The sequence below is a fragment of the Papaver somniferum genome, chromosome 1 (genome assembly GCF_003573695.1).
Source record: "Papaver somniferum cultivar HN1 chromosome 1, ASM357369v1, whole genome shotgun sequence".
In the NCBI taxonomy this organism is placed as follows: Eukaryota; Viridiplantae; Streptophyta; class Magnoliopsida; order Ranunculales; family Papaveraceae; genus Papaver; species Papaver somniferum.
This window is the reverse complement of record NC_039358.1, coordinates 244849976-244875272: the sequence shown is the minus strand read 5'-3', so window position 1 is coordinate 244875272 and position 25297 is coordinate 244849976. Positions and strand designations below refer to the sequence as shown.

Here is a 25297-nt window from a genome sequence, read left to right as displayed (position 1 = left end):
GGGTAACTATCAGATGTCTACTACGTTGTGTCAAAAGGGTTCATCGAAATTCCTTCTAGATTAAAAGATAAAATTGAAACTCTACAGCTGACCAGAAATTCGTTTTTGTTTTTCACTCCACAATTAACATCCATGATTCACAAACCAATCAATCGTTTTCGATTATTACAAATACTAATGTCTTAAGATTGTTGGGTGCAATAATCAAAAACAAAGAAAAATCAAATAAGCAAAAGTTATTGATACTTAGCTCCTTTATAATGGAAGTGATTGCTTTGACGAAACGAACAAGCTCCCCGTATATCCGCAACAGCAACAAGGCAAAACTTTGGAAAATAGAGTGAGTCACGTGTTCAACACGCTGTCCTTAAGACATTAGCGCCCGGCTACACTCAAGAGTGATGCTATAGCCCTCACAGGACGGATATCTCCAGGATAAAACACCCTAATACACCTACTACTAGCATATGTAGTAGATGCTCAACTTGAGCTTGACAACTCCGAAAAAACCGTTAAAGAAAATCGCGAATGCTTAAAAAACGCTATAAAATATTTTCCCTTAAGGGTCCCTCTAAAATATAGAGCAACCCATTTCCCATGATTTTACAAAAGTAGTGAATTTCTTTATATAATGGAATAAAACAATTTAAGATGAGGAAATCCCCGATGTGGGGCTAAAAAGCTTATATAGTCTCTTAAAACAACTAAAAAGTGGAAACTCCACAATGTGGGACTAATAAGTTTTTCATTCACAAACAAAACAATAAATTAATTTTATTTAGTTAAACACATTAAAATAATAATTAATCAATATTGTTCCAACAAAATTTAGTCCTCTAGTCAGCAAAATTTAGTCCTAGAATTAATAATGTAGGCGCGCACAGGTTAAGATAATAAAAATAGCGTGACCCAAAGAAAAGAAAAAAGTAGACCCCCACGGATTGAATACCATAAAGTACCAAAGTATTGTTTATTTGTCTCCAAAGATGCTGCTATATCACAACACACATACGTTTGCATCTTTCCACAACCACGCACCTCAAAACTGTCTTACAACGGCACTGATAAATTTTAAAGCCGATTATCACATACCTCAAATATGCGAGTCTGGCATCGAGCCAATTCAAAAAATTATGCAACGGAAGCCGGTTGCACCACTAACGTCATGCCTGGGACACGCAGTTCTAAGACCACACCTTTGATAAGAAAACGACAATCTTATCCCCCAAATCTTTCTCAAAAGGCATTAAGATACAAAAACAACGGCTTACATCATTGCATAGTAACTTAACATACTGTACCCTTAAACACCTTATCAGTCTCTGCACTCTCTCCAATTCTATAAAAAACCTCGTTTACATCAACTTGTATTCCAAGAAAAATTTCTCACTAAATCTCTTTATATTCAGTAAGTTCTTCTGATCGATTTCATGGTTTTTTTATTTGATGTTCTTGATCTAATTAATGATCTGTTCTGATTGATTGATTGATTGATTTGTGTTTTGTTTTGTTGGATTTGCAGTAGTAATTTGATTTGATTTGATTTGATCTATAAAACAATGGCAACAAAGAGGAGTGTTGGTGATCTTAAAGAAGCAGATTTACAAGGAAAGAAAGTATTTGTAAGAGTTGATTTGAATGTACCATTGGATGATAATTCTAACATCACTGATGATACCAGAGTTAGAGCTGCTGTTCCTACTATTCAATACCTAATTAGTCATGGTGCTAGAGTTATTCTATCTTCCCATCTTGTAAGTAAATCTTTATCTTTTTAGTTCAATTTGTTTCATAGATTGAAATTTTATTTGATTTTTGATTAAGGGTTTTGATCAAAGGGTTTCAAATCATGAATTTACTAGATAATGTTTTTCTCCTGCTCATTAATAAACCCTAATTGAAGTAAATCATGAATTTATTAGCTCAGACAAGAAAGATCTGTTGGATAGATTGGTGTGGGTGTGATGACATTAGGTTGTATTGGTTGGGTATGACAAGAATTGGGCTTGTTTATTAGTATTCTGTAGTCTTGGTTGACTTACTGACTGGGGTTCGGTTTGCTTGTGGTTTGTAATTTGCTTTCTATGCATCTGGGAGTTAAGATTTTAGTAATGTGAGCTTATTGTATTGGGTTGTTTACAGTTTAACAGTTCATGAGTTCATTGTTGTTCATTAATTTTTGGTTAATTTACTGGTTAACAATCGAGAGAATCGGTTTGGTTCTGGTGTGTTTTGCATGTATCTGTGAGTGAAGGATTTAGTTCTGCTGAGCTTATTGTATTGGGTTTGTGATTTTCAGGGCCGCCCAAAGGGTGTTACACCAAAGTACAGCTTGAAGCCACTTGTGCCCAGACTGTCTGAGCTTATTGGTATCAAGGTGTGTTTTTCGTTGACATGAATTGAGCTTGTTTGTGTAATATCATATTTATTAGCCTCATGGATGTTAATGCTGTGCTCTGCTGTTGAATAGGTTGAGATGGCAAACGACTGTATTGGAGAGGAAGTTGAGAAGATGGTTGCTGCAATCCCTAATGGAGGTGTTCTACTTCTTGAGAACGTCAGATTCTACAAGGAGGAAGAGAAGAATGACCCAGAGTTCGCAAAGAAGTTAGCTTCCCTTGCTGACCTATATGTCAATGATGCTTTCGGAACTGCCCACAGAGCCCATGCTTCCACCGAGGGAGTTACCAAGTTCTTGAGGCCTTCTGTTGCTGGATTCCTTATGCAGAAGGTATTCTTTTTCTTTTTAGTATATTTTAGTGCTCCTAATGCACTTCTGACAGCTTCGCTAGCCTTTTTTTTACTAATGCCATTGCTGAGTGCATGGGTGCAACCATGATCTGATGCATAATTCTTTTAGTTCCATGTGTATTCTGGACATTTGAAGTCATTGTGCACATATTGGATTTAACCTAAACTCGTGCCTGCCTAAAACTCTTCATGAATTCACGTAGTTCCTTGTGAATTCCCCCCTCTGTGCAGTCAGTATCTCGTATGTTCTGACTGCAGATGCATTTATAATCAGGAATGGGGTGTAGGTGTAGATTACTTTTGTATTGACACGTTTGGAATACTGTGCTATATTATCTCGAATAGCAGTCTTATTGGATTTCTGGAATTGTATTCTTATATGGTTTGTAATATTGCATGTACTTCTTATTGTATGTTTTCTGCATTGAATATTGAACTTATGAGATGTTGATTTGGTGTGTGATCTTGATTAGGAACTCGACTATCTTGTCGGAGCCGTGTCAAACCCCAAGAGGCCATTTGCTGCCATTGTTGGTGGTTCAAAGGTCTCATCCAAGATTGGAGTTATTGAATCTTTGTTGGAGAAAGTTGATATCCTTCTCTTGGGTGGAGGAATGATCTTCACATTTTACAAGGCCCAAGGCCTCTCTGTTGGATCTTCCCTTGTTGAGGAAGACAAGCTTGAGCTTGCATCATCTCTTATGGAGAAGGCTAAGCTCAAGGGAGTGTCTCTTTTGTTACCCACTGATGTTGTGATTGCTGACAAATTTGCTCCTGATGCCAACAGCAAGGTTTGTTTCCTGATTACCCGCATCGTTGTTTTATGTTACCTTGTTACTAGGTGGAATTTTATTTGACTTGGATGTTATATATTTGCAGACAGTAGCAGCATCTGCTATCCCAGATGGTTGGATGGGATTGGACATAGGTCCAGATTCCATCAAAACATTCAGCGCATCTCTTGATACAACCCAAACTGTCATCTGGAATGGACCCATGGGAGTTTTTGAGATGGAGAAGTTTGCTTATGGAACTGATGTATGTGTTTCTCTTGCTATCTTTTTGAATATCATTTGTCATACATTTATATTGACATTAATAACTAGAAAGTTCCCCCGCTGCTATTGATTATCCTGTAATTGTCTATGGCATCTCAGGCAATTGCTAAAAAGTTGGCAGAACTAAGTGGAAAGGGAGTGACTACAATCATTGGAGGTGGTGATTCAGTTGCAGCTGTAGAGAAAGTTGGTCTGGCTGACAAGATGAGCCACATCTCAACCGGAGGAGGTGCCAGTTTGGAACTCCTAGAAGGCAAGCCACTCCCAGGAGTTCTCGCCCTAGATGATGCTTCAGCTTAGTGACAGAACAAGAATCTTTCTTTGTTCAGTTTTCCTGTTTTCGTATTTTTATCTTGAGAGAGATTGTGGTTTCCCTGAGGTGATGGTATATTTGCCTGGGTTTCTTGCTAGGACAAGGTTTAGAACCCTTATGATTAGACGAAACAAAAATATGAGTTGGTGTTGTAGATGCTGTTTGATCTGCAGAGGCTTCTTCAATAAATGGGTGCTGTTTCCATAGGCACAAGAAAACAGAACAATGAGCATTTATATTTATGAATATGAGCGTCTTTTAGTGTTTTTTTTTTGTAGCATAGTTTTTACTTGTACGCTAATTGAGTTGCTGTTCACAGCAAAATGTTGGGATACCTACTAACACCAATTAGGTTGTGCATGCCTTGGGAGTTGGTTTTGTTTCAAGTAGGTGGGAAGCAATTAGTTTATGTTTAGGACTAGCCAGGATTCTTTATCTGCTTGACTGCTTTGCTTCTCTCTATAAATACACAGAAGAAGAATAACTGAATGATCACAACAATTCATAACCAATTCATTTCTCATGGTTTGCCATTACAGGCACTTATTTGCCATTCAAGTGCAAATAGCTTCATACAGTATTTGGTTTGCACTTTGAGTGGCCAATAGTTCTTGTAATGATAAATTATGGGAAACATGCTACTATCATCTTTTAAGAGAAATTTCAACAATTCATAATCAATCCATTGCAGCTACTAACTGGCCATTCATGTGCAAATGGTTTTTGCACCCTGAGTGTTGTTGTAATGATAAATTACGGGAAACATGTTAACCTCAACTTTCACAAAGGAACAAGATGATTATTCAAAAGAATCAAAATGTACCAACTTGTTGTCGGGCCAGGTATGGTATAGACAGGCACGGCCCCTATAAATCTCAATCATTTTTCTCTCCTCTCCTTCTTTGCAATTTAACACTGAGCTAAAAGCCTAAAACCCCAAAAGCAGATAGATAAATAAAACTCGAAATTGCTTCTTCTTCCCAAAACACTCCACAAACGAGAGAATCTACAGTTTCAAGCAATGCCAAAACCCTAATTCTTTCAGAAATGGACCTTACTATCCATTACAGACAAAACCCAATTTCAGTTTCTTCAAAATTCTCATACCACCAATCAAATCTATCTCTATTTCTCAATCCACAAAAAAGAACAACCAAAATCCCCCATAAAAGACTCATCTTTCGAGCTTCTTCTTCTTCTTCATCATCTACTGGGGATTCTGAAAATGAGTCTAATAATTTGTCTTGGTCTAGAATTTCTCGCTCAATTCGTCGTGGGTCTGAACGATTCCTCTCAAGTGTTGGTAAATCAGTGAAAAAAGAAACTGGGTTTGATTTCAATGAAGCTAATAACAAAGTGGTTTTATTTGTTAGTGATGTGAAGAACAATGGTGGAGTTGCATTTCATCGTTTTAAGTTTGAATTGGTACCTTGGTTTGTTGATTGGAACAAGCTTGAACAGTGGAAGGTATAACCCTTTTCTTCAATTCATATCTAATTTACTTTTTACTGTCATTTTAGATGCTAAAAGGAGATTTTTTTTTTTTGAAATTTTTGTACTTAATTAGGAAGTCAAAAATTGGGAACCAAAGAGAATTGGGGCATTGGTGTTGTATGTTTGTGTTGTGATCATTTCATTTCAAAGGGTTTATATGGCTTTTAAAGCTCCTCGGATAGCTGAAAGCAAGCAGGAGTTGACTGAGGCTTATATGGAGGCAGTGATCCCTGAGCCATCTCCAACTAATATCAAGAGGTCAGTGTAGCATTTCTCTTCAGTTCATGTCAACCGGGTTTTGCACCAATTTGCTATTCTTACGTGTATGCTGCTAATGGTGGCAGGTATAAGCAAGGGATATGGAGGAAGACAATGCCAAAGGGTCTTAGAATGAAGAAGTTCATTGAAGGACCTGATGGGACACTTATTCATGATAACTCTTATGTTGGCGAAGATGCATGGGATGAAGAGGCAGAAGCTCCTGAGAGTGATGTGAATCAAATTATTCACAACAATACAAGGTTAACCCCGCAAGAAAAGAAGAAATTAAAGAAGGAATTAGGCATTTCAGGTTGGTTTTGAACACATTGCTGATATTTTTCTTTGTAATTATTAAATAATAGGATGATCAGTGTGCCATTTCATATTTGTTTGGCAGGGGTAGTTCAGGGGAGTAAGGGAACGTGGCGAGAAAGGTTTCGTACGTGGAATGAAATTATCCAAAGGGAGAAGTTGGCTGAGCAAATTGAGTCTCAAAAGTCTAAATATGTGGTTGATTTTGACGTGAAAGAAGTTGAAAAGAGTCTTCGTAAGGATGTGGCGGAGAAGGTATCAGAAGCCCAAGGCACTAGGGCATTATGGATTGCAAAGAGATGGTGGCGCTATCGGCCCAAACTTCCGTATACTTACTTTCTTCATAAACTTGATTGTTCAGAGGTAACATCTGGTTTTTTACATACCTTGCTTTGATCTTTGTTCCTGCAGATGGCTATTGCCCTGCTGTCTCCTATGCTAGTCCTGTTGTGAGTTATGTTTTTGCATTTGAAAGTATATACGCGACCGTTGTATGTAGTAGTGTCTCCAATTACGACGCAAGTGCATCTTTTTGTATACTATATGCTGCAAAATAGTTCAATACATGTAAGACAAATGTTGTTGTTGACAGGTTGCTGCCGTTGTCTTTACTGAAGATCTTAAGAAGTTATATGTGACAATGAAAGAAGGTTTCCCTCTTGAGTATGTTGTAAGTACGCTTCTTCACTTCCTTTCATTTTTCAAACTGATACTGCCTACACAAACTCTACTGTCTAGTGCCTGTGTCATCCTGAAACCTATCTGAAGCCTTGACATACCCTCAATCAGCTAGCCCATGAAGCACATAAAAGAAAAATAGGTACAGAAGAAAACGAAATATAGGAAAAGAGGGAACATACGAAAGACAACTTGAATCTGATGCTCTCTAATTTATTTTTTGTAGGTTGATATTCCCCTTGACCCATATCTGTTTGAGTTTATCTCGAATTCTGGGGTTGAAGTAGATCTTCTTCAGAAGAGGCAAATTGATTACTTGTTTCGGATTGTGGTTGCATTGGTTCCTGGACTACTGATCTTGTACTTCATAAGGGAGTCTACAATGCTTCTACACATTACATCAAAACGTTTCCTATACAAGAAGCTTAACCAACTTAATGATATGGTTTATGCTGATAATTTTATCATGGTAAACTCTGGCACCCTAATTGATGCTTTTCTTTCAATTAATTATTATTGATCTAAAGAAGCATTTGGTAATTTTTTTTATTCCAGCCTGTGGGAGAAGCCGGTGATTCAAACTCTATGTATAAAGAAGTAGTGTTAGGAGGTGATGTGTGGGATCTTCTGGACGAGTTAATGATTTATATGCAAAACCCCATGCAGTACTATGAGAAAGGAGTCCAGTTTGTCAGGGTAATCTTTCTAGTAATTTGAATCACAATCTAAAAAAAAGCTCTATGGTTTATAATTACGTGTAAAAGAGTTGATCTGAACTATTAATGTATGCATTGTTGATAGGGCGTTCTTTTATCTGGGCCGCCTGGAACAGGCAAAACACTTTTCGCACGAACGCTTGCGAAGGAAAGTGGTATGCCTTTTGTTTTTGCCTCTGGTGCGGAGTTCACTGACAGTGAAAAGAGTGGTGCGGCGAGGATAAATGAACTTTTTTCTATTGCCAGGAGAAACGTAAGCAACATCCTAATGTAATTGAATGAGAGGGAAGAGACCTATATTAGATCATTGTTAGAAACTACTCAACTCTATTTACAGAGATGCTCATATTTTCTGCAGGCCCCCTCGTTTGTGTTTGTGGATGAGATAGATGCTATAGCTGGAAGGCATGCAAGGCAGGATCCACGAAGAAGGGCCACATTTGAAGCCCTGATTGCACAACTTGACGGCGAGTACGTATGTTAGATTTTCCTGAAGTTCTTCTTTACCTTTCCCAGTGTTTTCCTTTCATCAATTTGTTGAATACAAGTGATTCATGAGAAAGAATCAGTTGGCGTATCAAATCAAATGTGGGTGATAACCAGGAAGGATAACCTTCTGAAAAAACTATATGCATTCTGTTATATTGTTCCCTTTCTTGAAAGATAGATTTTTCTCATGACATACTCCCATATGTACTGCTTTCTGATGTGCAGGAAAGAGAAAACTGGTGTTGATCGGTTTTCATTGAGGCAAGCTGTTATATTCATATGTGCAACAAATAGACCTGATGAGTTGGACCTAGAATTCGTCCGACCTGGGCGTATTGATCGACGTTTGTATGTCGGTTTACCTGATGCAAAGCAGCGAATACAAATATTTGGGGTGCACAGTGCAGGAAAGCAGCTTGCGGAAGATGTGAACTTTCAAGAGGTTTATTTGTGCTGTTCTTTGTTCTAAATATATGCACGTATATGAATGTTATATAAAATGTTCAAGCCCTTTTAGATTCTGTATTTCTTTCTGTACAACCAAGAGGAAAACTCTCTTTTACCAGACTCCAAATAGTTTTGTAGTTTACATTTTAGTACACTTGGTTACCATTATTTTCAGCTGAGTATTGACGGAAACCTAGAGACAGGATGTTGGACTAGGTCGGTTTAGGCAGGGAAAGATCAAACTTGGTTGGACAGTACTTACTAGACATCTAGACCACTGATTGAAGGTCAGAGTGCCAGCGAGGTCATCAGTTTGTGGCTTCTTCATTCTCCTATTCTTCAGCTTTCAATATGAGGAGGATCAGCTCACAGCTTATTGTTTGTTATTAAGACTACTGAGAGTTTCTTGTAGACGAAGGATGAGATCATAGTCTGGCAGTGGTAGAAACAGTCTACATAGGATTTAGTGTTCCAACTGGTTTCAAATCCTCCACCAACCCTTTTCTCATAACCAGGACATTGAGGCCTTAATTGGATCTGAGAATAATGGATCTTTTAAATTTGTAAACTTAAACAGTTCCAAACAAAATCTTTTAGTTATACGAACAACCTTTCATGTTATTCGTTAATGTAAGGTTAAATCTTACTTTTAAGCAGTCAACTCTTTGCTTAATGTCATCTTATCTTCCTTGTTCCGCAGCTCGTTTTCCGGACTGTAGGTTATTCTGGGGCAGATATTCGAAATCTTGTGAATGAAGCGGGTATAATGTCTGTAAGTTATTTTATTAGTTTCTCCTTTTTTTTCTTGAATGTTGAAATGTGATTTAGTAGGAAATTTTCTTAATAGATATTCATTTATTTATGCATCAAGCCTAGTTTTAGGTTTTACTTTCCGTTTATATTATGAACAGTTTTTCTTAATTAGAACTTAGAAGCAAGTATTTTTTGTTGATTCCCTTTTCTGCTTGGTACTGATGATACAGGTGAGGAAAGGACACTCGAAGATCTTCCAAAAAGACATCATTGATGTTCTAGATAAGCAGTTGCTTGAGGGTATGGGTGTATTGCTTACAGAGGAAGAGCAACAGAAATGTGAAGAGAATGTATGTGTTTATGTCCAATATCTGTACTTTTAAAGAGTTACAAATGGTCTACTGTGCCTTTGATCGGCTGTCTTGTTTACTCTCTTTGTATCGCAGATATCACTTGAAAAGAAGAAATTGTTGGCTGTACATGAGGCAGGACACATATTATTAGCCCACTTGTTCCCTCGATTTGATTGGCATGCATTTTCACAGCTGCTGCCTGGTGGCATTGTGTGTACATCTTTATATTGGTTATTTTCTTCTGTTGTTGCTAGTTAATTTTGTGTGGGAATGGATCTCTAATTTGTTCATTTCCGACTTGTGCAGGAGACTGCAGTATCGGTGTTTTATCCTAGAGAAGATATGATTGACCAAGGGTATACAACGTTCGGGTACATGCAAATGCAAATGGTTGTTGCCCATGGCGGTCGTTGTGCTGAACGTCTTGTATTTGGCGATGACATAACTGATGGAGGAACGGATGACCTCGAAAAAATAACAAAAGTATTAGAACTCCCTCGATCCTATTTTGGCTGTTATTGCACTTATAACTCCCTCGATTATCTGTGGTATATGATTCAGTAACCAAACCTTGGTTCTTTTTATAGATTGCCAGAGAAATGGTAATTAGCCCCAGAAACACAAAATTGGGACTCACCAAGCTGATAAAAAGAATTGGCTTGACGGATCGACCCGATAATCCCGACGGAGAGTTAATTACATACAAGGTAGTCTTTACGGATTAGACATTCTTGTTCCTTGTCTTATTTGTTACAGCATGTCTTCCAGGCACTGGTCATTCATATTCTTCGATTAACTAATGCTTCTTTTTTCTCTTCTAATCCATTATGCTAGTGGGACGATCCTCGGGTGATGCCTGCGGATATGACAGTTGAGGTGTCTGAGTTATTCAGTCGAGAATTGACAAGGGTAATCATACCTTTCTTTCAATAACCTTGATTCAATGAACTTTTGTATATCATAATGTCATAAAGGCTAGTTTTGGTTAAGATGTGATCTTCTGGCCTTCAATTTCTGCTAACTGATTCTACATCGGTCATTTAGTCATGCAGTATGATAGTAGTAATTATGGTTTTAAATGTGTATCCATGTTTTCTATGGAAATGTTTTTAACTCTGGAGGCTTTATATTGTGTGACAGTATATTGATGAGACAGAAGCAGATGCAATGAAAGGTTTGGAACAGAACAGGCATATCTTGGATATGATTGCAAAGGAACTGTTGGAAAAATCGAGGATAACTGGACTGGTATGCTGAATCCACCTTTTCTTTTTAAATTTTCAAACTGCGAAACAGATTTTCACAACTTTGACATGAAATACGGACAAAAATTTATGGGTTATGGACGCTGTCATTTGTGATTTTTCTATGAATGAGTTAGCAATGTGTTGTTTTAGTGTCTAATATCTCATTTGAAAATCTAATTTTCTTGTGTATTCTCTTTTGCAGGAGGTAGAGGAGAAAATGAAGGGACTGTCTCCAGTGATGTGTGAAGATTTTGTAAAACCATACCAGATTAATTTGGATGAGGTATTTTTCCTTGCCCTTATCTGTCACATCATAGTCTACTTATCATATTCTTATATCGACTCATTTATACTAAATCACGACAATATGATGTATGTTGATGCTAACATCTGTACACAGATAAACTAACTTGAATTTTTAAATTATTGATTTGAATTTCTTGTAGGAGGGACCATTGCCTCGTAACGATAAAGTGCGTTATCAAGCACCAGTTGTATACCAAGCACCACTTCACCGATGTTAAAAGACTTGTATGCTGATTCTTAAACTCAAGCACAGTAACTATCGAGGATTATTGTTCAGGTACTTGAACAAAGAAAAAGCAACCTACTGAACAGCTTATGCAGCACGAAATTGCTGATGCTGCTCAAGCTCAACTGCAGAGGCTTCTATGACTAATGCAGCATCCTCGAATACTACAGACTAGTGATTTTTCATGTCAGCAATGTCTGTTTTGTATGTCAAGTTGTACCTTAGTCTTTTTATTCTTTACTAATCACATCGAGTGTGTTAATGCTTCCCCCATTTTGATAAGTTCAAGGGGGAAGATCCTTATCATGTAAATCTGTCAGCTGATATATAGATTTCATGTATTAACCTTCTTCTTAAGGACCGGTGATAGGTTATACACACGTGGTGCACTTGATCATGATTTGCCGTGGCGGCCACCAATATATCTACGAGCTATGCTGTTTGTTTGTTGTTTGGAGGTCTATCCATAAACTGAAATTGTGAGCCATTCAGGAGCTGTGTATGCCTGTGATGTATGCCTAGTATCTCAGATCACTATAACCTTCAATTTTTGTTGGGCACCTATGAAATTTCTGCGCACTTTCCATATTGATATTTTTGGCAAGCAAATGCTGGTGGTGGTGGTAGTCTCCATCAAACATTGAGTGCAGTAATTAAGAGTTGTCATCTACCATGAATGAATGCATTAACTGTCAGATCGTGATAATGGGTTTGGCGTTCTTGCTAGTCCTTTTCTCATTAACCCGGCGAGTTCAGACTCAAATCGTTAGAAACTCGAATCGATCCGATCTACTGAGTCAAGCTTAATTAAGAGTGTAGTCGTGATTAACTTCATCGTCAACCAAACTTCATCCCGATATAAGGCAATCATAATTAATAGTAATTAATGTAACTAAGATCTGACGGCCAATAATTACTCAACATCTCAAGATGCGTGCATAGACTATAACAAGCCACGTTTCCACCGAATACTATTATCAAAATCTCCTCTCTTCTCTCAAAAACACCTTTCCCCTTTCTTCATCTTCTTTCTCCAAATCTCATCTCTGCAAAAATAAAATAATTAGGGTTTCATTTTTCTGATTTGAAGGAGGTGGTTGTTAATAAAAAAAAATCAAATTGAGGAATGGATCTAGAACCAGAGGAGCTTCAATTCCTAAGCATAACAGACATTGTAAAAGAATCAATCAGCATCCCAAGAACATCACCAAGAACATTCTCTCTATTAACCCTAACACTAATCTTCCCTCTATCATTTGCAATTCTCGTTCATTCCATCTTCACGCACCCTCTCGTTAGACAGCTCAACTCTTCATCTCCGTCATCAGCAGCAGCTCAACATTCATGGACACTTTTATTGATCTACCAATTCATCTACATAATCTTTCTCTTTGCGTTCTCTTTGTTATCCACGGCTGCTGTTGTGTTCACCGTGGCTTCAATTTACACGTCTAAACCCGTTTCGTTCTCAAACACACTGTCGGCGATTCCCAGCGTTTTGAAACGTTTGTTTGTGACGTTTCTGTACACTACCCTTTTGATGGTTGTCTATGATATTGCGATTCTGATAGCTCTGGTTGTGCTGATTGTGGCGATTGATACACAGAGTGGGTTGTTGTTTTTGTTCTCTTCGATTGCGATTATTGTCTTGTTTCTGTTTGTTCATGTTTATATCACGGCGTTGTGGCATTTGGCTAGTGTGATTTCAGTGCTGGAGCCTGTTTATGGATTTGAAGCGATGAAGAAGAGCAGGGAGCTGCTGAAAGGTAAGACACAGATGGCGTTTGTTCTTGTTTTTGTGTATCTGATGATGTGTGGATCCATTGGGGGTGTTTTTGGGACTGTGGTGGTTCATGGGGGTGAGGATTATGGGATATTGGTGAGGGTTTGTGTTGGGGGATTCTGTGTTGGGGTTTTGGTGCTTGTGAATTTGATTGGGTTGATGGTTCAGAGTGTGTTTTATTATGTTTGTAAGAGTTATCATCATCAGCAGATTGATAAGAGTGCGCTGTATGACCATCTTGGTGGGTATCTTGGTGAATATGTTCCTTTGAAGAGCAGTGTTCAGATGGAGAGCTTGGAGATTTGATGGGGTTATGGTTTGGGGAGAGTTTGAAGAAAGAATTGGAATTTGTACCACGTAATGATATATGCTTCAGATCTCTTTTTGGGAAAATCGGAGATCAATTGCTGAAGTTTCTTGTAAAATTCGAGATCAAGTATGTATGTTCATTTTTATGGGAATTTCAATCTTGTTTCTTTAAATTGTACTGTTGCATTGTTATGTTTCTTGTTAGCTTCTATTGTTTGCATGTTAGATATTGTTCACTAACAGCTAACCAGGAAACAGTGTGCGTCTTGGTTCAAAATCATGTTAGTATGAATTGCTAACTTGGTCGATTTTGCAGCTTGTAGTTGAAATAGTGGGTATGTTATCTAGGCATTCATAGTCGATTTGGTGGCTTGATGAAGGGGAATGTTAAGATTTAGTATGTTGATTGTGCAGCTTATAATTGATCCACTAGTGTTTATTTGTGCAGCTTAAAATTTAGTATGTTTTCTTATTAGTTTTTATCGATTGCATATTGAAATGGAATGTTACTTTGGAGGTAATATGAACTTCCGTTGCATTTACCAACAAGTGACTAGGAAACAGTGGGTATTTTGGGTCACAATTGTTTTGGTATGAATTGTTAACTTGGTCGATTGTGCAGCTTGTAATTGAAACAGTGGGTATGTTGGTTCATAATCATTTAGGCGGTCATAGTCGATTTGGTGGCTTGGTTGATTATGCAGCTTTGAACTGATCCAGTAGTGTTTAGTTGTTTCTCAATGTGTCTGTTGTTTGTCAGTTCTCTCCTTTCCTGTATGCAATTGCAGTGCATATTCTGAGTTATGATTGGATCGTGAGTGCAATTTGAGTCGCCTTCTGTTTGCTTTGTCGAGTCGGCCATTTTGGAATGGTTGAGAAACACAATAGTTCTGCTGATTATTTGGCCCCTCAGTTTTCTTTTTTGTTTCTTGTGTGAAGTCATGTGTTTGGTCTATTATCAGTTGTTACAACAATTACGTCATTTCCTTGAGTTAGAATTGTGACAAACAAATTAGTGAGGTTTTCTTACAATTTGCAGAGAAATCGTGTTTGTCATTTTATCTTTTGTATGGGTTCGGTTTTGTGGATGGTACATTTCTTGGGTCGAATCCATATACTTTATAACTTTAAGATCCAGAAGAGGTTAAAAGCAGAGTGAATAGATGATAATCTAGGAAAATTAACAGGAGATCATGAATTTGTAAATACAAAATAAAAGGCATAATATACGAGTAGCTGTAGGAGCCAGCCAATGCTATCTGTGAATCAGATAGTGACCTCCTTAAAAGTGTTATCCGCCTCCCAATCCGTAGTGATCTTCCAGCCATCATCACCAGCTTCCAGAACACGAGACTCGGTGATTTCTAATTTCCGGATGCAGCGCATGTTTTGCATCTCTGTTGGCATGTGCCGCCAGTTACACCGATGGATTTTCAAATTTTGGAGTGCCTCAAGCTGTCCAATCGCTGGAGGTGTCGTTGAACCACGACAAAGACATCAGAGTATGAGAGAGGTGACGCGGCAGTGACTTTAAATAAGAGCATTCGCTAATTGACGATTTCAATGTGAGGTATTCTCCTTTTGAGAGAAATTGTGCAAAATCGCAGTGCATTATATAACCATCCAAGTCTCGCTTGAAATTCTGGAAAAATGACCGAGCGGCTAAACTGTTGAAATACTCTGTGCCTCTCCTTCTGATTCTGCGGTGGGCACAATAAGACCTTGCGCCATCCACATGCCGATTAATTCATCCTTATGAATTCTGTGACCTTTACGAAAGATGGCGCAATACAAAAAGCAGGCTCTTACAGGTGGTAGTAAATCATAGTAGCTCAGCAGGCTTTAGAGTACCGCCTTCAGCTTTTTCTAGTTTCCAAATGAAGTTGTTACTCATCACCGTCTGCTAGTCGATGATATTTCCTTTTACGCGCAAGAGATTTCCTAAGACTTTCGCTGAGAGGGGTACACCTTTACACCTCTTTGCCAATGTTTATCCAAGCTTTGTTACATAGTTTATCGGCATTTTTTCCCCTGAAAAGCTAGATGACTTAAAAGTTCCCAGCAGTATGTCTCCGATAAGAGGGGTGGCTGTAATTTGAATCAATCGAGTGGTCACCAGAATTCGACTTCCTTGTGCGGCATTTTTAAAGGAGAGTCTGAAAGGTTCCCACTTGGTATTGTCGTCCGTCCACATATCATCAAGAACAAGTAAAAATCTCTTCTTTTTGACAGATTCACACAAAAGCTTGTGTAATTCATCATTCCGTTCAGATAAATATTCTGGGACATGAACTCCTGCCCCACGGATGATCTCCTTGGCAATCCTGGTCTGATCAAAATAATGATACCCAAATGACCTCATTCTGGAAATAGCTCTTCATTGTATACTAGTTGAGCGAGAATAGTTTTTCCCGGTCCCCCCATCCCAATTATGGATACGGGTTGGTAGGAGTACTACCGTCGCCCAATAGCTTGGATAATATGATATCTAGATCATCTTCACAACCAAAAATTCCGGATTCATAGCTACTCGGTAGTCGCTCACCAGCAGGAAGATTGCTGATCAACGACAGGTCATCCTTCTCGCGAACAATATCATCCAACTCTTTTTTCAGCCTTTTGATTTTCAAACCAGTTTGATGGGGCAGAGCAACTTTACCAAAACAAGAGCAACAGGAGGAATAGTAAGAAGAACCCATCTTCCTGTTTTTGCGGATATGTTTGCTGCTGGCACCATCATCAGTATGGTTACGACCAATTTGTGATACTAGAGTTTTAGTAATCCACTGGTCTATTATGTCGTCGATCTCATATGCTACATCTCTGAATCTTCGCAACCATAAAGTCACACCCGCATTTGCATTTTCATTTGTCATCTTCTTTATCTCTGCATCATAGAGCATAGCTTGGATGGCCTGAAAAGGAATCAGTAAGCTTCTTCACCTCGTCTTTTTCACCCATCACTAACTGGAAATGTTCTTCTAGCTTGTGTACCGGCGACAGAGGCAAGACGCTCGAGAACTACCGAAGCAACTGTTTCTGCGGCCATATTAAACAGATCTCAACCAATGCATGAGTATTTATTGCTACACAAACCGTTGAGGTGATAGACACATTTTTGTGTCTGATATAATCTCAATTGTATATATTGTTAGTGGTCGATTTTGTATTTATTTTGGTATTTTATGTCTTTGTAGTTGTTTTTGGAAAAATAAGATTTTGCGGCGAAATTGGCTCGAAAAGTGTTTTTTTGCGCTCATGGGAGGACATTTGCTATTCAGACCCGCACTTTGGATAAGAGGTAACCTAATTACTAAGGGGCATCCCATTTCCAGGCAGCTGCTAATCGCACCCCTACTCTGGATAGGGGGCGAACATCTTCTACATTTGAATTATAAGTTTTGGCGGGAAATATCTTGGCAGTGAAGAACAGATTAGGGTTCTTGATTTGGAGGAGTTTGAGGTCGATTAAACCTCTGATTTTCATAGGATAGACTCCTTATGGGTCTAGGAATCTGATATGGGTGTTGAAATCGATTAGACTGGGCTCAATCGACGGATTTTTATCACAACAGAAATATATGGAAAGTCACGTGTGTGACCTGTTTTAGGGAATTTAAGAGAGATTAAAGTGTTATAAACCTTCCCAAAGATTTGTATCTATCTAAGGAAGAGTTTAGAATAAAAAGGAAAGCTCAAAAACGCGTAGAAATTCTAAAACAAGAAATCGCCGCAACTTTGCCGTGAAGAGAAGGAAAGAGATTTTGAAAAATTTGGGAGAGATTTAATCGGTATTTTTGATATAAATAGATTGCTTGGGTCATATAGAAGGGGTGTCGAGAGTTTGGGGACCTGAGGAGAGCCAGAGAAGAAGAAATCATAGTTTTATCAAACTCTGTTTTTGCTGCTGCTGAAGCTCAAGAACACGAAGAACATTGATGCACGGAAAACAGTCGCAGAACAGTGTCGTTGTTCAACAACAGAAGATCAGTAAAGTTTATATATAACAGTTAATCATTGTTCCTCTTTTACCAGATATCTGTAAAACTTTGACGCTGTTGCAAATCAGCTGCTTTACACCTTTCACTCTTTTAATCAACTTTTGAGAAACAAACATGTATTTTGAGCAAGTGATTAATACGAGGAGCTAAACCCCAACACCGGGATGACGGAGAAAGCCATATTTCATGCGTGTGGTAATTATATTTAATTCTTTTTTATGATTTTTTGCATTAATTTAATCGTTTTATGATTTTTCTTAATTAGTTGTGAAGTCGTATGATGATGTATGCTTGGTCTAAGTGCTTTTGATGCATCATGCTAGTTATTTACGGTTAATCTTTTTAAAATCTACCCTGGGAAAGAATTAGAGTCAATAAACAAGAGCTATAATTGTCTAAGAATTGATTTTTGAACCACATGATATGAGGTTTGGTGGAATCCTGAGTCTCAGTAATCTCTCGACATTGTGACAAACCTTGTGTATATATTTTCTTTATTTTTATTATTTTCTATTTTTAAATCTGAAATCAGTCTCAACAAGTCCGAGAAACGAACACTTTACATACCACTACAAAATTACAACAATTTTTGGCGCCGTCGACGCGGACTTGTTTTTAGGGTTTTAGATTTATTTTATTTTTATTTTTTTATTATTTTTGTTCTTTTTTATGTTTTTGGGTATTTATCTTGTGTCTACAGGTTCTGGATCACAAAGAAAATTGAGCCAAAGAGTTTGGTGATTTCATAAAGACTTGGAGCTAAAGATTAAAGCAAAAAGAACAGAAAAGAAGACAATTTTATTTTAGACAATTTTAGTTTAGGGTTTCTTTATTTTCATTTAGAAAAAAAAAACTGTATTAAGGTTTATTATTTTTGTAATTTTTCTTTTCTGTTTGGACTTTTGGACTTTGGGACATTTTTTTTTATTACCCTACGGAAGGGTACTTTAAATAGAAACTGTTTGCAGAGAAGGAGGAAAATTACGATATTGTTTCTGCACCTTGGGTTCGTACACTTGACATCGGAGTCAGTGGTCCGAGTCGACTATAACCGATTCATCCCCCGTATGGAACGGGAGGTAAGATTCTAAACACTCGCAAATCCCCGGTCAACGAGTTACTGGACTCCTTCATATGCATATATGTTGAGGACTGAATACAAACAGTTATTTTTCTAGTAAAGGGCAAGGCCTGGCCATACAAGATAAGGGTTCATATTTCATCACCGTTCTCTTCTTGCCCGTTTTAGGAACACGTAACCTACGCGAACCTAAGCCTAAAATTTTGACTAGAACGAGACCGATAGGGTAACGAGCTTAACAGGAAAGTCATTCGAAAAATATTGGTTACTCTTTTAAGCATACTTCGAAGTTCTTGACGGTTTCTGTAAGTTGAATGTGTGACTGCGCCGCCTTGTAATACCGGTGAGGCCTTGGGTATCAAAGCTCCACCGATCTTCCCTCGCCTCTATTCAACTTACATTAACTCGGACTGATTCCAGAGGGGTTTGTTTAAATTTTAACGAATTCCTGTTCGAAGGATTAGAAGCTGGTCTAGAAACAATCTAAGTGGAGCCATCATGCTTTTTGTTTGCTAGAAATCAATAGGTTTGATTTGGTTGAGTCGGCCTTGATCTGTGTTTTCTTACCCTTCCAATTTAGAAAATTCTATTATATGCCTGAACGTAAAAGAGACGCACTAGGTAGATTTGTTAAAGAGAAACCTAGTAGTTCGAAGCGTCTCGATTACCTTAATCTAGAGAGTCTGACTTTTGAAGAGTTTGTTTTTGAACGTCCTTTGACTGAGGAGAGAATCCCTGTTGCTCCGATAGCGCCAGAAATGGCAACTTTGAAAGCTTTGTTGAATCCAACTAGGACTACTCGTCCCTCATGTATCAGGTTAGCTGAGACGGAAGCAACTTATGAACTTAAACCTGGGACCTTACAGCTGCTCCCAATCTTTTTAGGGAAAGAAAATGAAAACCCCTATTTCCATGTTAGGGACTTTGAGGAAATTTGTAGTACCCTCAGGATTAGAAACTAGATGATGATGCTTTGAAACTTAGGTTATTCCCCTTTTCCCTGAAAGATAAAGCTAAATCGTGGCTATATAGTTTGGCTTCCGGGTCAATCGAAACGTATGAACAACTTACATCTGCCTTTTTGAACAAGTTTTTCCCTAGGCAAAAACATCGTCTATTAGGACGCAAATCTGCACGTTTTCTCAACAGGAGGGAGAAACTTTGTATAGGTATTTGGAAAGGTTCAATGATTTATTAGCCCAATGTCCTCATCATGGTTTAGAGAAGGTTAGGTTAGTTCAGATCCTTTATGAGGGTTTAGATTATCCCACCACAACCACAGTAGAATCTATGTGTACTGGTGGATTTGAGAACCAAACAGTTGATGACGCGATGACATATTTGCATGAAGTCGCCGAAAAGACCCAACAATGGGAAAGTAGTAGGGGACCCCAGAAAACAATTCTTCTCGGCAGAGGAAACGTTAATAGGGTAGAAGGAGGCTATGAATCAGATGCCAAAATTGCTGCTATAGCGAAAAGGTTAGAAGCTTTAGAAGTGGGTAACACTAGTGGTAGATTGGAGCCTTTTTGGGAAGGCCAGAATAATGAAGAGCAAGCCAATGCTCTATATAATAACACTAGGTTTGATAATCGTCAGAAGTTTGACCCATATTCAGAAACCTATAATCCTGGTTGGAGGAACCATCCGAACTTTTCATGGTCTAAGGGCCAGAGTCAGGGTCAGTCTAATAATTCTAATGCTCCCCCAGGTTTTGGCTACACTAGGAATACATCAGGCCCAGAAAATAAAACGACTAGCTTAGAGGAATCTATTAAGATGTTAGCAAAAACTCAGGAAATGTTAGCACAGAGCCATGTTAGTTTTCAACAGGAAACCAAGCAGAATTTTCAAACTAATGCTCAGAGCCTTGCTAAGTTAGAACTTCAAGTCGGCCAAATAGCTAAGACCTTAAGTGAGAGAGATAATGGTAGGTTCCCTAGTCAGACTAATCCCAATCCTAGAGGAGTTCATGAAGTAGGTACAAAACCATCGAATCAATTGAATGCTATTAGAACCCTTAGGAGTGGTAGAATAGTAGACAATCAGGTAACCATGCCCGATAGTGAACATACTGTAGTTCACCCCTCAGGACCACTAGCTAAGGAAACTGATAAATTTCTGATGATGCCAACTCAGTTCCTGAGAGGTCTGATTCTGTGCCTAGAGCCCCATTTCCTCAGCTATTAGTACCAACAAAGAAGGAATCGAACTTTAATGACATATTGGAGGTTTTTAAGCAAGTTACCATAAACCTTCCTTTATTAGATGCAATTAGGCAAATTCCTGCTTATGCCAAGTTCCTTAAGGATATGTGTACGCGAAAGCGAAAACTTAGCGTCCATAAGAAAGCCTTTTTAGCTAGTCACGTAAGTTCAATATTCAAACACAACTCCAAAGTACAAAGACCCAGGTTCCCCTACCATTGCTTGTACAATAGGTAACCCGGGTAGAAAAAGCTTTACTTGACTTAGGAGCCAGTGTGAACTACTCCATTCCATGTGTACTTACAGCTAGGACTTGGTGAAATGAAACCTACTCAGATGACACTGCTGTAGTAGGAACGGTCGGTTGTTAAATCCTCGAGGTGTTATCGGGATGTTCTTATTGAGGTCGACAAGTTTATTTATCCAGTGGATTTCTTGGTCCTAGATACCCAACCTTGTCCTGACCCAGAGAACCAGATACCTGTGATTTTAGGTCTCGCCCATTTTAGCTACGTCTAATGCGATCATAACTGTCGAAATGTGTGATGTGATGAGTTGTGTGATGATCTTTTGTGTGATGAGTTTATCTTTTGATAATATGACTATGGTGATGAACATTTTTAATGTCAGTGAGCTACCTCATGAGCTAGATGATACATGTGTTGAAGAGGTGAACATGATAGAAGCCTTAGTTCAAGAGTCATTACCAAACATTTTGTCTGAAGACCCATTAGAAAGTTGTCTATCCCATTTTGGTTTAGATTTTGACGACGATAGCACTATTGAACAGGTGACTGCTCTATTAGATTCTACGCCTGTGTTAGACACTGATAGATGGAAATCTAGATTCGAACCGTTACCAGTTTCTGAGACTACCCTAATTCCTTCTTTAGAATAGCCCCCAAAGTTGGACCTTAAACCACTACCCGATACTCTAAAGTATGTGTTTTTAGGCCCATCTGAGACTTTACCTGTGATTGTAGCTTCCGATTTGGATAGTGATCAGGAAAGTAGGCTAGTAAATGTACTTCAAGACAATAAGGAAGCTTTAGGGTGGACTATAGCAGACATTAAGGGTATAAGTCCTACTGTGTGTATGCATCAGATTCATTTAGAGGAAGACTCCAAACCTTCTAGGGAGATGAAACGTCGACTGAACCCTAACATGAAAGAGGTAGTTCGACAAGAGGTGCTTAAGTTGTTAGATGCGGGTATTATTTACCCAATTTCAGATAGTAAGTGGGTCAGTCCTGTTCAGGTTGTCCCCAAGAAATCAGGTATCACTGTAGTCCAGAATGATAATAATGAATTAATCCCAACCCGAGTGACCACGGGATGGCGTGTGTGTATTGACTATAGGAAATTGAACAAGGTCACAAGGAAGGATCACTTTCCCCTTCCTTTTATCAACCAAATGCTAGAGCGATTAGCTGGACATAGTCACTATTGCTTCTTAGATGGCTACTCCGGTTATAATCAGATCGTTATTGCCCCAGAAGACCAAGAGAAAACCACTTTTACCTGTCCCTTTGGTACCTTTGCGTATAGACGCATGCCTTTAGGGCTATGTAATGCCCCTGCAACTTTTTAGCGTTGTATGATGAGCATATTTTCTGATATGGTAGAACGGTTCTTAGAGGTCTTTATGGATGATTTTTCAGTGTTTCGTTCATCTTTTTATGAGTGCTTGCATCATTTGACATTAGTGTTGACTAGGTGTAAGGAAAAGAATTTAGCGCTTAATTGGGAAAAATGCCATTTCATGGTTGAACCAGGAATTGTCTTAGGGCACATCGTTTCTTCAAAGGTTATAGAGGTAGACAAAGCCAAAGTTGACCTTATTAAGACTTTACAGGTCCCAAAAACCATAAAAGATATTAGGTCATTATTAGGGCATGCAGGTTTTTACCGTCGAATCATTAAGGATTTTAGCTTGATTTCTAGACCTCTTGGCAATTTGCTTGCAAAAGATGTTAAGTTTGTCTTTAATGATGGTTTATTAAAGGCTTTTGATAAGCTTAAAACTTTACTCACTACTGCACCTAACTGGAACCTACCCTTTGAAATTATGTGTGATGCTTCAGATTATGCTATAGGCGTTGTGGTAGGTCAGCGAGAAAACAAATTACTCCATGTGATTTACTATGCTAGCAAAACTCTGAATGATTCCCAAATGAACTATACAACTACCGAGAAGGAATTGCTAGCCATCGTGTTTTCCTTGGATAAGTTTAGATTCTATTTATTAGGTTCTAAGATCATAATCTATACTGATCATGCTGCTTTGAAATACCTTTTGTCTAAGAAGGATACCAAACCTAGATTGATTAGATGGATCCTTTTGTTACAAGAATTTTGTCCAGACATTAGAGACAAAAGGGGTGCAGAGAATGTAGTAGCAGACCACTTGTCTAGGCTAGTTGTTAGTTCCCCTAATAATTCCCTTCCTATAAGGGACAATTTTCCTGATGAACAATTGTTCTCTGTTTCCCAATCACCTTGGTATGCAAATATAGTGAATTATCTTGTTACTGGTCGAATGACTCAACATTGGGGTAAGCAAGATCGTTCTAGGTTTTTAGCCAAGGTTAAGCATTTCTTTTGGGACGATCCTTATCTGTTTAAGTATTGTCCGGACCAGATTATTAGGAGATGTTTATCTGAGAGTGACCAGTCTAGTATTATCTCCTTTTGTCATGAACATGCATGTGGGGGTCATTTTAGTGCTAAGAAGACTGCTGCTAAGATTTTGCAGTGTGGATTTTACTGGCCTTCGTTGTTTAAAGATTCCCATAGTCATTGTGTTTCTTGTGAGCGTTGCCAGAAGTTAGGAACCATTTACCGTAGAAATATGATGCCTTTGAACCCTATTTTAGTGATTGAGGTCTTTGATGTGTGGGGCATTGATTTTATGGGTCCATTTCCTATTTCGTTTGGTTATCTTTACATACTTGTCGCTGTATACTATGTGTCTAAGTGGGTTGAGGCGGTTCCGTGTAAAACGAATGACCACAGGGTCGTAGTCCAGTTTTTGAAAGAGAATATACTTACACGTTTTGGTACGCCGCGATCTATAATTAGTGATGGAGGTTCACACTTTTGTAATAGACCGTTTGCTTTTTTAATGAAACAATACGGTATTACCGATAAAGTAGCAACCCCATATCACCCTCAGAATAGTGGTCAGGTAGAGGTTTCCAATAGGGAAATTAAACGTATTCTAGAGAAAACAGTTAATCCAAATAGGAAAGATTGGTCGTCGAGGCTTACTGATGCCTTATGGGCTTACCGTACTGCGTTTAAGACACCCATTGGAATGTCACCTTATCGTTTAGTGTTTGGAAAGGCATGTCACCTGCCTGTTGAGTTAGAGCATAGACCCTATTGGGCTATTAAGAACTTAAACTTTTCACTTGACAAGGCAGGAGCTCAAAGAAAGCTCCAGCTCAATGAGTTGGACGAGATTCGTAGAGATGCATACGATAGTGCTAAGGAGTATAAGAACAAAATGAAACTTGTTCATGATAGGAATATTTTACGAAAGTCATTTTCTCTAGGTCAAAAAGTTCTTCTGTATGACACTCGTTTGCATCTATTCCCAGGGAAGTTGCACTCTCGGTGGACCGGTCCCTTTGTGGTCCGTGCTTTTTTTCCTCATGGCGCTGTTGAGATTGAGACACCAGATGGTGGTAGTTTTTTGAAGGTTAACGGTCAGCGACTGAAGCCCTTTTTAGAGCCCTTTTCTACAGGTGATGTTGAGGAGGTCCCTCTGGAGGACCCTGTTTACCTTGATTGACCATCGAGGCGATTTTGTATGTTGTATAATATTTTTGTAGGTTTTTGGTTACACTTCACTCAGGTACTATCTTTCCGACTTCTCTCTTTACTATTTTCTCATGTTACTTATAGTTTTGGTACTGTTCTTTAATTAGAAACATTGAGGACAATGTTAGATTTAAGTTTGGGGGTGGGGTAGAACTTTTTGTTACCTTTTCGTTGCAATAAATAAACTCCAGGGCCTAGAAATTTATTCCTATTAAGGATGGCACTAACCAATCTAAGTGGATGGAAGCATTTTAGTTGTAGGAGTTGAGGAACCAATCTGCCTAGATGGCAACATCTAAAGAGTCTATTCATAAAAGCACAGAGCTCAGATGTTAGAAATAACATGATAGTTTCACCATATCTCGTTGAGCCCTTTTCACTTCTGTTTTTATTTTGTTTTGTTTTTAAACTATGTTTCTCTAAGTGATTAGGTGGGGATCACGATTCAAGTTGTTACCAATGCGAGGGTGAATTAGAGTGATTAAGATACAAAAAAAAAAAAAAAAAGAGAAATTGAGACGAGACCATCAGACCAACTGGAATAAATTCAATAAAGTCGACCACTGGAATCCTTGTATATGCCAGTTGTGTTGACCTAGAGTTAGGATTATCGACCACTGGTATCTCACTCCATTAGGATAGGTTAATTTTGGTGGAGGCCTTCAGACAGATATGAGAAACACCGTT

At 38.4% G+C, this 25297-nt stretch overlaps 4 protein-coding genes and 1 pseudogene across 4 annotated transcripts; 3 read left to right on the top strand and 2 right to left on the bottom strand.

The window, feature by feature from the left end:
* Positions 1-1295: 1295 nt before the first annotated feature.
* On the top strand, positions 1296-4395 carry LOC113323295 (phosphoglycerate kinase 3, cytosolic-like). Its single transcript, XM_026571586.1, has 7 exons — positions 1296-1408; positions 1523-1754; positions 2300-2377; positions 2471-2731; positions 3225-3542; positions 3631-3789; positions 3909-4395. Exons 2-7 carry the CDS (start codon positions 1560-1562, stop codon positions 4107-4109), a joined length of 1212 nt encoding a protein of 403 aa, XP_026427371.1. The 5' UTR covers positions 1296-1408; positions 1523-1559; the 3' UTR covers positions 4110-4395.
* Positions 4396-5050: 655 nt separating this feature from the next.
* Positions 5051-11898, top strand: LOC113323286 (ATP-dependent zinc metalloprotease FTSH 12, chloroplastic-like). Its single transcript, XM_026571576.1, has 19 exons — positions 5051-5589; positions 5690-5874; positions 5961-6187; positions 6275-6552; positions 6782-6859; positions 7094-7336; positions 7423-7563; positions 7669-7836; positions 7942-8054; positions 8298-8514; positions 9220-9291; positions 9503-9622; positions 9719-9835; positions 9932-10108; positions 10213-10332; positions 10460-10534; positions 10766-10873; positions 11075-11155; positions 11319-11898. Exons 1-19 carry the CDS (start codon positions 5170-5172, stop codon positions 11394-11396), a joined length of 3018 nt encoding a protein of 1005 aa, XP_026427361.1. The 5' UTR covers positions 5051-5169; the 3' UTR covers positions 11397-11898.
* Positions 11899-12399: 501 nt separating this feature from the next.
* Positions 12400-13716, top strand: LOC113323276. Its single transcript, XM_026571566.1, has one exon. The coding sequence runs from the start codon at positions 12531-12533 to the stop codon at positions 13491-13493; it is 963 nt and encodes a 320-aa protein (XP_026427351.1). The 5' UTR covers positions 12400-12530; the 3' UTR covers positions 13494-13716.
* A 1770-nt stretch (positions 13717-15486) lies between these two features.
* Positions 15487-15858, bottom strand: LOC113275536 (disease resistance protein RGA2-like). The gene has a single exon (XM_026525067.1). The coding sequence runs from the start codon at positions 15856-15858 to the stop codon at positions 15487-15489; it is 372 nt and encodes a 123-aa protein (XP_026380852.1).
* Positions 15859-19698: 3840 nt separating this feature from the next.
* On the bottom strand, positions 19699-19798 carry LOC113341475 (annotated as a pseudogene).
* Between the last annotated feature and the right edge of the window lie 5499 nt (positions 19799-25297).

Bases quoted from the DNA above. Each gene is read 5' to 3' on its own strand.
- LOC113323295 (XM_026571586.1), top strand. From the start codon at position 1,560: ATGGCAACAAAGAGGAGTGTTGGTGATCTTAAAGAAGCAGATTTACAA. The intron at 3,543-3,630 runs GTTTGTTTCCTG...ATATATTTGCAG, and splicing joins CTCCTGATGCCAACAGCAAG to ACAGTAGCAGCATCTGCTAT. The intron at 3,790-3,908 runs GTATGTGTTTCT...ATGGCATCTCAG, and splicing joins AGTTTGCTTATGGAACTGAT to GCAATTGCTAAAAAGTTGGC.
- LOC113323286 (XM_026571576.1), top strand. From the start codon at position 5,170: ATGGACCTTACTATCCATTACAGACAAAACCCAATTTCAGTTTCTTCA. The intron at 5,875-5,960 runs GTCAGTGTAGCA...TAATGGTGGCAG, and splicing joins TCTCCAACTAATATCAAGAG to GTATAAGCAAGGGATATGGA. The intron at 10,333-10,459 runs GTAGTCTTTACG...CCATTATGCTAG, and splicing joins GAGAGTTAATTACATACAAG to TGGGACGATCCTCGGGTGAT.
- LOC113323276 (XM_026571566.1), top strand. From the start codon at position 12,531: ATGGATCTAGAACCAGAGGAGCTTCAATTCCTAAGCATAACAGACATT.
- LOC113275536 (XM_026525067.1), bottom strand. From the start codon at position 15,858: ATGAGGTCATTTGGGTATCATTATTTTGATCAGACCAGGATTGCCAAG.